Source organism: Phocoena phocoena, chromosome 20 (genome assembly GCF_963924675.1).
Source record: "Phocoena phocoena chromosome 20, mPhoPho1.1, whole genome shotgun sequence".
NCBI lineage: Eukaryota > Metazoa > Chordata > Mammalia > Artiodactyla > Phocoenidae > Phocoena > Phocoena phocoena.
In genome coordinates this window covers 30,626,598-30,638,176 of record NC_089238.1, presented here as the reverse complement: position 1 = coordinate 30,638,176, position 11,579 = coordinate 30,626,598, and the positions used below count along the sequence as shown (strand labels likewise).

The window sequence follows — 11,579 nt, the reverse complement described above, 5'->3', positions numbered from 1 at the left end:
GTGGCTACCTGACATCCCGAAAGAAAGTGATTTGGATTTGGTGGGGATTTCCCAGCTGTTTCCCTGAGACTTGGTTTCAGAAGAAGGACTTCATGTGTTCCTCTGCAGAGTGACGGTGGTGCTGCAGTGCGGGGCGGGGGGGGGTGGGGTGCCTGCTGGGGTTTATTAGCAACAAGTGTGTGCTGAGGGAACAGGTAGTGTATTTCAGGTGTTGGGCCCCCTGGCGGTCTGGGGAGGGAACTCCTATTTGATGGGCACTCCGAGAGAAAGAGGAGACACGTGGCTCAGAAGTCAGGACCAAGATCGGCCACAGGTGCTCCGAGTGCAGAGGGCATTTCGGGAGCCGGCCCGTGCTGCGTGCGTGGGCGTTGGTGTCAGGCACTCAGGTTCACAGCCGCCATGCCACTTCCTGACCTGGCAAGTCACTGATACTCTCTGAGATTTCATTTCCTCCTTTCCATACAAAAGATTCATTTCAAGGAGGGGCAATAAGCGAGATAGTGGCCTGGCTCCTAGCTCGGGCTTCCCGAACGGTGTCCTGTACGATCGCCCTCTCCACACTGACATTTGTGCACAGAGAATCCTTGAGCTCCCCACAAGCTCCTGGAGAAAGGCTCCCTGGTTTGCGAGCAAGCTCACGGTGAGGGCAGAGATGGATAGGAACCTTGCTTATCCAGTGCCAGAGGGCGTGGGGATGTCCTCCAACAAGCCCCGTGCAACGAGTCACCGCCACAGCGTTTGGACAGACTCGGTGAACCTGCGTGGTCTGGAGTGATGGTGCCAACTCCAGAGAGGTTAAGCAACTTACCCGAGGGCACACAGCCTATACTCAGAGGACTAAACCTACACTGCAGCTGTCTCACCTCCCGGCCACACGGTGCCGGTTATGACATCACGGGAGGCTGAATCCGGCCTCTCCTTTTTCAGGGCTGCAAGGGTCTTCGCAGACAGTCCAGCTGTGCTCCTGGCTGCAGAGGTGGGCGGCTGGAGCCCAAAGAGGTCACAGAGCTGTGCGGAGGGTTCTGAGTGCCGGCTCAGGGCTTTCCCACTGCTGCCTCTGTGCCAGGTGCTCAGTGTTCTCACCCTTCATGGGATGACGTGGTGTCCGGTTGGGCGCAGGGCTGCAGTCAGCCTGCAGGAGGGCCAGTCCCATCTGTGTCACATATAGCCACGTGACATAACCTGTCTGTGGCTCAGTCTCCTGTGCCCTAAAGGGCAAAGTAATAGTGTCTGGCTCTCGGGATTAAAGAACTGAATACATGCAAAGAAGGTCAGAATACACTGGGCACTCAGTGAGTAATCTACCACATCGCCCATTCATTTATTTATCTATTTATTTATTTGCTATCATCAGCCTAGGAGACATTGTTCTCCTTCCAGACACGCAAGCAAGGACGGTGTGTTTAGCTCTGTGCTCTGGGCCGTCCCCATCAACCCTGTGAGCGTGGGACCAGTTCCCCCGAGAGGGTTATCCTGCCTTCACGCAAAGAGCCGTTGACACACTACAGATAGAAAGCCGTGAGGGACACAGTCCGTGCCCTCCTCACAGACACAGAAGGATCCTGTCACTTCTGCTGTCACCTGCATCAGGATTTCCTTACCATTTTCTTTTCAGTGATTTTGTGAAATACGTTATACCAAAAAATAAAAAAAAAAACCTCTTGAACACTACTGAAGGAGAGAGTCAGAAGGTAGCCACAGAATCATAAATACGCTCCTACTGGGTCACCTTGGTCGCCCCCAGGATTGAGCTGGACGTGGTGGAGACGGGCTGAGGACACAGCTCTGGGCCAAAGGGGAGCTTTCTCACTGACTCCCTCTTTCAGCTGCGAAGCGACAAAAACACAGAAGCAGGGCACCACTCCCCAGCACTGTGTGCCTGCCTCAGTAGCCTCCTTGTACCGTAGGTACTTTGGCCTTTGGGAAACGGGCTCCTGACTGCCGTCTCCCTTCCCGGTTGGTGTGACAACTCAAAGAGCAAAAGTGACTAACAAGGCTTGGCATGGACTCCACGGTGAATAACTGTCAGGACTACTCAAAGGGAACTATGCACTCGTCTCGCTTTGTTATTCAACGCCAGGTCTGCCTGTCACCTACAATGATGCCGCCCCTGGGGAAGCGTCCCATGGCTAGGGAACCTCCACCCTGGCGTGGGGGTGGGCCGGCTACAGTGAGGAGCGCCCCTGGAAAGTTTAGGCAAAGAAGCCCCCGGAGAAATGAGCCAGGACCCCTCCAGGAAAGGAAAACACAAGTGGCGACTCGCGGCTGAAGCCAATGTTCACCGCGCTGCGGTTACAGGAGGCGGTACCGGAAAAATGCTTCCAAAGGACCGTGGTGGCAACGCCTGGGGACACATGGGGTCGGCGAAACGGTGGTGAGGGTCACATCCGCCTGCGCTCTCTGACAGCGCTCCCCGGCTCCAGCCAAGCCAGGGGACACGAGAGGGAGGCGGGGGCTGTTCTCAGGCTGCAGGAAACGGCGACCCGGAGGCCGGCGGCGGCGGGGCCTGGGGCGGGGAAGGCCGGAGGACGCGGGAGCCGGATTCCTGCACAACCCGCCAACACGGTGGCTGCTCCCGTCGGGCACATTGGGAAGGGGCGGCCAGGGGGCTGGGACACCGCTTACCGCACGGCACCCGGTCCCTCCGCTCCGGCCGGCACCGAGGTGGAATCGTGCGCTCCGCCCCGCCTGTTGCTCACGGCCCGGCCCAGGGCGCGGAGGGCGGCGCCGGCGCGGATCCGCGGGGCGGGCGCAAGGCGGGGGCGGGGCCTCTGCGCCCGGGCCGCCTCCTCGGCCTATAACTGAGCCCCCGGGCTCCTCGCTCCCACACGGCCCCCACCGGACCCCTGAAGCGGCTTCGCCCCTTGCTTTGGACCTCGGGCCTCACTGCTCCTCCAGATGGACCCCAAGTGCTCCTGCCCCACTGGTAAGGGAGCCCTCCCTGGCTTGGAGCCTTAGGATGCCCCCTTCCCAGGCACAGGACGAGAAGGGAGGGCTTTGAGTTTGAGCTCGGGAGGACTCCTGTCACGGGTCCAGGGCTTTCTTGGTAGCCAGGCTCCTGAGGGCACGTCAGTCTCCCTTTGCCTCTCTGTTGACACTGAGGGCACGGAGGCTCCAGGCTGTCCTTCTTGAGGTCACCCAGCAGGCCAGGGGATTGCTAGACCGGGACCCAGTGTCTGGAGGAGGCCTCGGAGCTGCCAGGACTTGATGGGAGGAGCGGACGCTGCCTCTTTGGGGTTCAGGCCATGGGCCCCGGCCTCCAGCCCCCAGCCCCAGTCGGCCTGGGCTGGGTCTGGAGCCCGGGACCTTCCCTGTGGAGTCCCATCAGGAGGGGACCTACTCTCCTTGGACCAGAAGAGAGGACGTGGGGCTTCTCTATCCGCCTGAGTGGACACGAGCTCCCAGGGCTGAGTCCTGACAGAGGAGGAGGGCTCAGGGAGGCATCGCTGACCGTCTGCTGTAGCTCCTGCATCCCTGTCCCCGCTCACTGCTGGCCTTTCCCTTCCCGGCAGGCGGCTCCTGCGGCTGCGCTGGCTCCTGCACCTGCAAAGCCTGCAGATGCACCTCCTGCAAGAAGAGTGAGTGTGCGGGGCCTTCTCTGGGAATGCGGGGTCTGGGCTGAGTGCGAGGAGGGAGCCCAGAGCTCAGCGGGCAGGCAGGAGCAGGACAGTGACCAAACTTCCCGGCACCCCCCCTCACCAGGAAGGGATTCACAATCAGAGCTGGAATCACCTTCGGCATGACCGAGACCCAGGCGCGCACTAGAGAACAGGGAGACTGAGGCCCAGACGGGTCACCAACAAACCACCTCAGACCTGTCACTAGAACTAGTCCTCCTGCCTCCTGAGTCACGCTTCTGAATCCTCTCAGGGACCGAAGCACTTTAGGGACATGAACCAGTGGCCGTGCGTGGCTTCTCGGACCTGGTGCAGCCCTTTCCTGTCGAAGCAGCCCAGAGCTTCCCTATCCCGAGCGGGAGCTGCTCTGTGAGGGCTTTGCCTCCACTTTGATCCTGAGGACTTGGCTCACATCACTGGTGGTGCTGGGGGCTGGCTTTCTCTTGTCCCCAGAGGCCCTGCTCACTGCCTCTCCAAAGGCGCCGTGTGCCCTGTCCTGGGCGCAGATGGGCCGGGCAACCTGAACCTAGTGTGTGAGAGCAATTACCTCAGGACAGAGGACACCATCGTAAACTCAGGGTCTGGGCCTGAGGGCGGCTGGGGCCAGGCCTGCTGCTGGGAAGGGTGGTTCCGGACAACGCGTGGTCCGACTGCACGCTGCCCTTGCCTCCCCAGGCCGCTGCTCCTGCTGCCCCGTGGGCTGCGCCAAGTGTGCCCAGGGCTGCGTCTGCAAAGGGGCCTCGGACAAGTGCAGCTGCTGTGCCTGATGTCGCGGAGAGCCTGCCCCGGGTGTCAACAGAGCAAGCAGGACAAACCTGCATTGGACCGTTTTTCACACAACCGGACCTGACGCTACATTCCTTTTTCTATGAAATATGTGAGTTGTAATAAAAGCTGTTGACTTTATTCTGGCTCTGTCTTCCTTGGTCTGTCTTGGACAAAGAGACTCCGTGCCCATCAGGGCTGGCGTGGGGAACTGGGCTGGACGTGCGGAGACCTCGGCTCTGGACCAGAGAGTACCCCGGCACACCCCACACCCCCAACACACACACACACACACACACACACACACACACACACACACACACACACACACACACACACACACACACACACACTGAGCCCCTTAGCCGCTTAGGTTAATTGGAGCTCCCGTTTCTCAGCTCCACAGGATACCCTCGCCAGATGACATAGGGCATTGGACACACAGGGGACACACTCCCTCTACTGCCCTTAGGAGTAGGGGTTGCAGAGAAAGTTGTCCATTTCTCGTTTTCCTTCTCTGGGGGCCCCTGCCAAACTCAGTCCTCGGTGACGAGAGCCTGGAAAGTACCCAGAGGGGATGGAATCCCACACCCCTCTTGTGTGACTTCTGCACGGGGCTTGCGTCTAAAACACGCTGGAAAGACCTCTCTGTATTTTCTGCCACAGCTTTAACCCTGGTCAGTAAAAAGGATCGCCAAGAAAACGTGTCAAAGGACACGATATGTGACACCCAGTTCTCCCTGCAACACGTAAAACCACCTTCACACGTGGAGGAGCAATTCTGAAAACTGGGCGCTCTCCTATGCTGCTCATACATTGAAAGTGCGCCCGAGTCCTGGGAACACTTCACAGATGCCCCACTGTGTGGACCACACACGCCTGGAGCAGCTCTGCCCCCTGCCTCCCCACAGGGAACATCAGTCTTGGCTTGCCCAGGGCTACGGGCACCCGTGACAGCTCCCTGCGGGGGCTTGGCTCTGAATCTTCGCAAGTTCCTCCCTAGGTCAGGCTGACATCTTCCCTTCCCTCAAAACCCAGCCCGTGGCTACCTGACATCCCGAAAGAAAGTGATTTGGATTTGGTGGGAATTTCCCAGCTGTTTCCCTGAGACTTGGTTTCAGAAGAAGGACTTCATGTGTTCCTCTGCAGAGTGACGGTGGTGCTGCAGTGCGGGGCGGGGGGGGGTGGGGTGCCTGCTGGGGTTTATTAGCAACAAGTGTGTGCTGAGGGAACAGGTAGTGTATTTCAGGTGTTGGGCCCCCTGGCGGTCTGGGGAGGGAACTCCTATTTGATGGGCACTCCGAGAGAAAGAGGAGACACGTGGCTCAGAAGTCAGGACCAAGATCGGCCACAGGTGCTCCGAGTGCAGAGGGCATTTCGGGAGCCGGCCCGTGCTGCGTGCGTGGGCGTTGGTGTCAGGCACTCAGGTTCACAGCCGCCATGCCACTTCCTGACCTGGCAAGTCACTGATACTCTCTGAGATTTCATTTCCTCCTTTCCATACAAAAGATTCATTTCAAGGAGGGGCAATAAGCGAGATAGTGGCCTGGCTCCTAGCTCGGGCTTCCCGAACGGTGTCCTGTACGATCGCCCTCTCCACACTGACATTTGTGCACAGAGAATCCTTGAGCTCCCCACAAGCTCCTGGAGAAAGGCTCCCTGGTTTGCGAGCAAGCTCACGGTGAGGGCAGAGATGGATAGGAACCTTGCTTATCCAGTGCCAGAGGGCGTGGGGATGTCCTCCAACAAGCCCCGTGCAACGAGTCACCGCCACAGCGTTTGGACAGACTCGGTGAACCTGCGTGGTCTGGAGTGATGGTGCCAACTCCAGAGAGGTTAAGCAACTTACCCGAGGGCACACAGCCTATACTCAGAGGACTAAACCTACACTGCAGCTGTCTCACCTCCCGGCCACACGGTGCCGGTTATGACATCACGGGAGGCTGAATCCGGCCTCTCCTTTTTCAGGGCTGCAAGGGTCTTCGCAGACAGTCCAGCTGTGCTCCTGGCTGCAGAGGTGGGCGGCTGGAGCCCAAAGAGGTCACAGAGCTGTGCGGAGGGTTCTGAGTGCCGGCTCAGGGCTTTCCCACTGCTGCCTCTGTGCCAGGTGCTCAGTGTTCTCACCCTTCATGGGATGACGTGGTGTCCGGTTGGGCGCAGGGCTGCAGTCAGCCTGCAGGAGGGCCAGTCCCATCTGTGTCACATATAGCCACGTGACATAACCTGTCTGTGGCTCAGTCTCCTGTGCCCTAAAGGGCAAAGTAATAGTGTCTGGCTCTCGGGATTAAAGAACTGAATACATGCAAAGAAGGTCAGAATACACTGGGCACTCAGTGAGTAATCTACCACATCGCCCATTCATTTATTTATCTATTTATTTATTTGCTATCATCAGCCTAGGAGACATTGTTCTCCTTCCAGACACGCAAGCAAGGACGGTGTGTTTAGCTCTGTGCTCTGGGCCGTCCCCATCAACCCTGTGAGCGTGGGACCAGTTCCCCCGAGAGGGTTATCCTGCCTTCACGCAAAGAGCCGTTGACACACTACAGATAGAAAGCCGTGAGGGACACAGTCCGTGCCCTCCTCACAGACACAGAAGGATCCTGTCACTTCTGCTGTCACCTGCATCAGGATTTCCTTACCATTTTCTTTTCAGTGATTTTGTGAAATACGTTATACCAAAAAATAAAAAAAAAAACCTCTTGAACACTACTGAAGGAGAGAGTCAGAAGGTAGCCACAGAATCATAAATACGCTCCTACTGGGTCACCTTGGTCGCCCCCAGGATTGAGCTGGACGTGGTGGAGACGGGCTGAGGACACAGCTCTGGGCCAAAGGGGAGCTTTCTCACTGACTCCCTCTTTCAGCTGCGAAGCGACAAAAACACAGAAGCAGGGCACCACTCCCCAGCACTGTGTGCCTGCCTCAGCAGCCTCCTTGTACCGTAGGTACTTTGGCCTTTGGGAAACGGGCTCCTGACTGCCGTCTCCCTTCCCGGTTGGTGTGACAACTCAAAGAGCAAAAGTGACTAACAAGGCTTGGCATGGACTCCACGGTGAATAACTGTCAGGACTACTCAAAGGGAACTATGCACTCGTCTCGCTTTGTTATTCAACGCCAGGTCTGCCTGTCACCTACAATGATGCCGCCCCTGGGGAAGCGTCCCATGGCTAGGGAACCTCCACCCTGGCGTGGGGGTGGGCCGGCTACAGTGAGGAGCGCCCCTGGAAAGTTTAGGCAAAGAAGCCCCCGGAGAAATGAGCCAGGACCCCTCCAGGAAAGGAAAACACAAGTGGCGACTCGCGGCTGAAGCCAATGTTCACCGCGCTGCGGTTACAGGAGGCGGTACCGGAAAAATGCTTCCAAAGGACCGTGGTGGCAACGCCTGGGGACACATGGGGTCGGCGAAACGGTGGTGAGGGTCACATCCGCCTGCGCTCTCTGACAGCGCTCCCCGGCTCCAGCCAAGCCAGGGGACACGAGAGGGAGGCGGGGGCTGTTCTCAGGCTGCAGGAAACGGCGACCCGGAGGCCGGCGGCGGCGGGGCCTGGGGCGGGGAAGGCCGGAGGACGCGGGAGCCGGATTCCTGCACAACCCGCCAACACGGTGGCTGCTCCCGTCGGGCACATTGGGAAGGGGCGGCCAGGGGGCTGGGACACCGCTTACCGCACGGCACCCGGTCCCTCCGCTCCGGCCGGCACCGAGGTGGAATCGTGCGCTCCGCCCCGCCTGTTGCTCACGGCCCGGCCCAGGGCGCGGAGGGCGGCGCCGGCGCGGATCCGCGGGGCGGGCGCAAGGCGGGGGCGGGGCCTCTGCGCCCGGGCCGCCTCCTCGGCCTATAACTGAGCCCCCGGGCTCCTCGCTCCCACACGGCCCCCACCGGACCCCTGAAGCGGCTTCGCCCCTTGCTTTGGACCTCGGGCCTCACTGCTCCTCCAGATGGACCCCAAGTGCTCCTGCCCCACTGGTAAGGGAGCCCTCCGTGGCTTGGAGCCTTAGGATGCCCCCTTCCCAGGCACAGGACGAGAAGGGAGGGCTTTGAGTTTGAGCTCGGGAGGACTCCTGTCACGGGTCCAGGGCTTTCTTGGTAGCCAGGCTCCTGAGGGCACGTCAGTCTCCCTTTGCCTCTCTGTTGACACTGAGGGCACGGAGGCTCCAGGCTGTCCTTCTTGAGGTCACCCAGCAGGCCAGGGGATTGCTAGACCGGGACCCAGTGTCTGGAGGAGGCCTCGGAGCTGCCAGGACTTGATGGGAGGAGCGGACGCTGCCTCTTTGGGGTTCAGGCCATGGGCCCCGGCCTCCAGCCCCCAGCCCCAGTCGGCCTGGGCTGGGTCTGGAGCCCGGGACCTTCCCTGTGGAGTCCCATCAGGAGGGGACCTACTCTCCTTGGACCAGAAGAGAGGAGCTGGGGCTTCTCTATCCGCCTGAGTGGACACGAGCTCCCAGGGCTGAGTCCTGACAGAGGAGGAGGGCTCAGGGAGGCATCGCTGACCGTCTGCTGTAGCTCCTGCATCCCTGTCCCCGCTCACTGCTGGCCTTTCCCTTCCCGGCAGGCGGCTCCTGCGGCTGCGCTGGCTCCTGCACCTGCAAAGCCTGCAGATGCACCTCCTGCAAGAAGAGTGAGTGTGCGGGGCCTTCTCTGGGAATGCGGGGTCTGGGCTGAGTGCGAGGAGGGAGCCCAGAGCTCAGCGGGCAGGCAGGAGCAGGACAGTGACCAAACTTCCCGGCACCCCCCCTCACCAGGAAGGGATTCACAATCAGAGCTGGAATCACCTTCGGCATGACCGAGACCCAGGCGCGCACTAGAGAACAGGGAGACTGAGGCCCAGACGGGTCACCAACAAACCACCTCAGACCTGTCACTAGAACTAGTCCTCCTGCCTCCTGAGTCACGCTTCTGAATCCTCTCAGGGACCGAAGCACTTTAGGGACATGAACCAGTGGCCGTGCGTGGCTTCTCGGACCTGGTGCAGCCCTTTCCTGTCGAAGCAGCCCAGAGCTTCCCTATCCCGAGCGGGAGCTGCTCTGTGAGGGCTTTGCCTCCACTTTGATCCTGAGGACTTGGCTCACATCACTGGTGGTGCTGGGGGCTGGCTTTCTCTTGTCCCCAGAGGCCCTGCTCACTGCCTCTCCAAAGGCGCCGTGTGCCCTGTCCTGGGCGCAGATGGGCCGGGCAACCTGAACCTAGTGTGTGAGAGCAATTACCTCAGGACAGAGGACACCATCGTAAACTCAGGGTCTGGGCCTGAGGGCGGCTGGGGCCAGGCCTGCTGCTGGGAAGGGTGGTTCCGGACAACGCGTGGTCCGACTGCACGCTGCCCTTGCCTCCCCAGGCCGCTGCTCCTGCTGCCCCGTGGGCTGCGCCAAGTGTGCCCAGGGCTGCGTCTGCAAAGGGGCCTCGGACAAGTGCAGCTGCTGTGCCTGATGTCGCGGAGAGCCTGCCCCGGGTGTCAACAGAGCAAGCAGGACAAACCTGCATTGGACCGTTTTCCACACAACCGGACCTGACGCTACATTCCTTTTTCTATGAAATATGTGAGTTCTAATAAAAGCTGTTGACTTTATTCTGGCTCTGTCTTCCTTGGTCTGTCTTGGACAAAGAGACTCCGTGCCCATCAGGGCTGGCGTGGGGAACTGGGCTGGACGTGCGGAGACCTCGGCTCTGGACCAGAGAGTACCCCCGCACACCCCACACCCCCAACACACACACACACACACACACACACACACACACACACACTGAGCCTCTTAGCCGCTTAGGTTAATTGGAGCTCCCGTTTCTCAGCTCCACAGGATACCCTCGCCAGATGACATAGGGCATTGGACACACAGGGGACACACTCCCTCTACTGCCCTTAGGAGTAGGGGTTGCAGAGAAAGTTGTCCATTTCTCGTTTTCCTTCTCTGGGGGCCCCTGCCAAACTCAGTCCTCGGTGACGAGAGCCTGGAAAGTACCCAGAGGGGATGGAATCCCACACCCCTCTTGTGTGACTTCTGCACGGGGCTTGCGTCTAAAACACGCTGGAAAGACCTCTCTGTATTTTCTGCCACAGCTTTAACCCTGGTCAGTAAAAAGGATCGCCAAGAAAACGTGTCAAAGGACACGATATGTGACACCCAGTTCTCCCTGCAACACGTAAAACCACCTTCACACGTGGAGGAGCAATTCTGAAAACTGGGCGCTCTCCTATGCTGCTCATACATTGAAAGTGCGCCCGAGTCCTGGGAACACTTCACAGATGCCCCACTGTGTGGACCACACACGCCTGGAGCAGCTCTGCCCCCTGCCTCCCCACAGGGAACATCAGTCTTGGCTTGCCCAGGGCTACGGGCACCCGTGACAGCTCCCTGCGGGGGCTTGGCTCTGAATCTTCGCAAGTTCCTCCCTAGGTCAGGCTGACATCTTCCCTTCCCTCAAAACCCAGCCCGTGGCTACCTGACATCCCGAAAGAAAGTGATTTGGATTTGGTGGGAATTTCCCAGCTGTTTCCCTGAGACTTGGTTTCAGAAGAAGGACTTCATGTGTTCCTCTGCAGAGTGACGGTGGTGCTGCAGTGCGGGGCGGGGGGGGGTGGGGTGCCTGCTGGGGTTTATTAGCAACAAGTGTGTGCTGAGGGAACAGGTAGTGTATTTCAGGTGTTGGGCCCCCTGGCGGTCTGGGGAGGGAACTCCTATTTGATGGGCACTCCGAGAGAAAGAGGAGACACGTGGCTCAGAAGTCAGGACCAAGATCGGCCACAGGTGCTCCGAGTGCAGAGGGCATTTCGGGAGCCGGCCCGTGCTGCGTGCGTGGGCGTTGGTGTCAGGCACTCAGGTTCACAGCCGCCATGCCACTTCCTGACCTGGCAAGTCACTGATACTCTCTGAGATTTCATTTCCTCCTTTCCATACAAAAGATTCATTTCAAGGAGGGGCAATAAGCGAGATAGTGGCCTGGCTCCTAGCTCGGGCTTCCCGAACGGTGTCCTGTACGATCGCCCTCTCCACACTGACATTTGTGCACAGAGAATCCTTGAGCTCCCCACAAGCTCCTGGAGAAAGGCTCCCTGGTTTGCGAGCAAGCTCACGGTGAGGGCAGAGATGGATAGGAACCTTGCTTATCCAGTGCCAGAGGGCGTGGGGATGTCCTCCAACAAGCCCCGTGCAACGAGTCACCGCCACAGCGTTTGGACAGACTCGGTGAACCTGCGTGGTCTG

General features: G+C 59.3%; 2 protein-coding genes across 2 annotated transcripts; both read left to right on the top strand.

The window, feature by feature from the left end:
- The first annotated feature begins 2,898 nt into the window (after positions 1–2,898).
- On the top strand, positions 2,899–4,384 carry LOC136140455 (metallothionein-1E-like). The gene is made up of 3 exons (XM_065898579.1): positions 2,899–2,926; positions 3,513–3,578; positions 4,293–4,384. Exons 1-3 carry the CDS (start codon positions 2,899–2,901, stop codon positions 4,382–4,384), a joined length of 186 nt encoding a protein of 61 aa, XP_065754651.1.
- Positions 4,385–8,321: 3,937 nt separating this feature from the next.
- LOC136140456 (metallothionein-1E-like) lies at positions 8,322–9,807 on the top strand. Its single transcript, XM_065898580.1, has 3 exons — positions 8,322–8,349; positions 8,936–9,001; positions 9,716–9,807. The coding sequence occupies exons 1-3, from the start codon at positions 8,322–8,324 to the stop codon at positions 9,805–9,807; spliced, it is 186 nt and encodes a 61-aa protein (XP_065754652.1).
- The last annotated feature ends 1,772 nt before the right edge of the window (positions 9,808–11,579 follow it).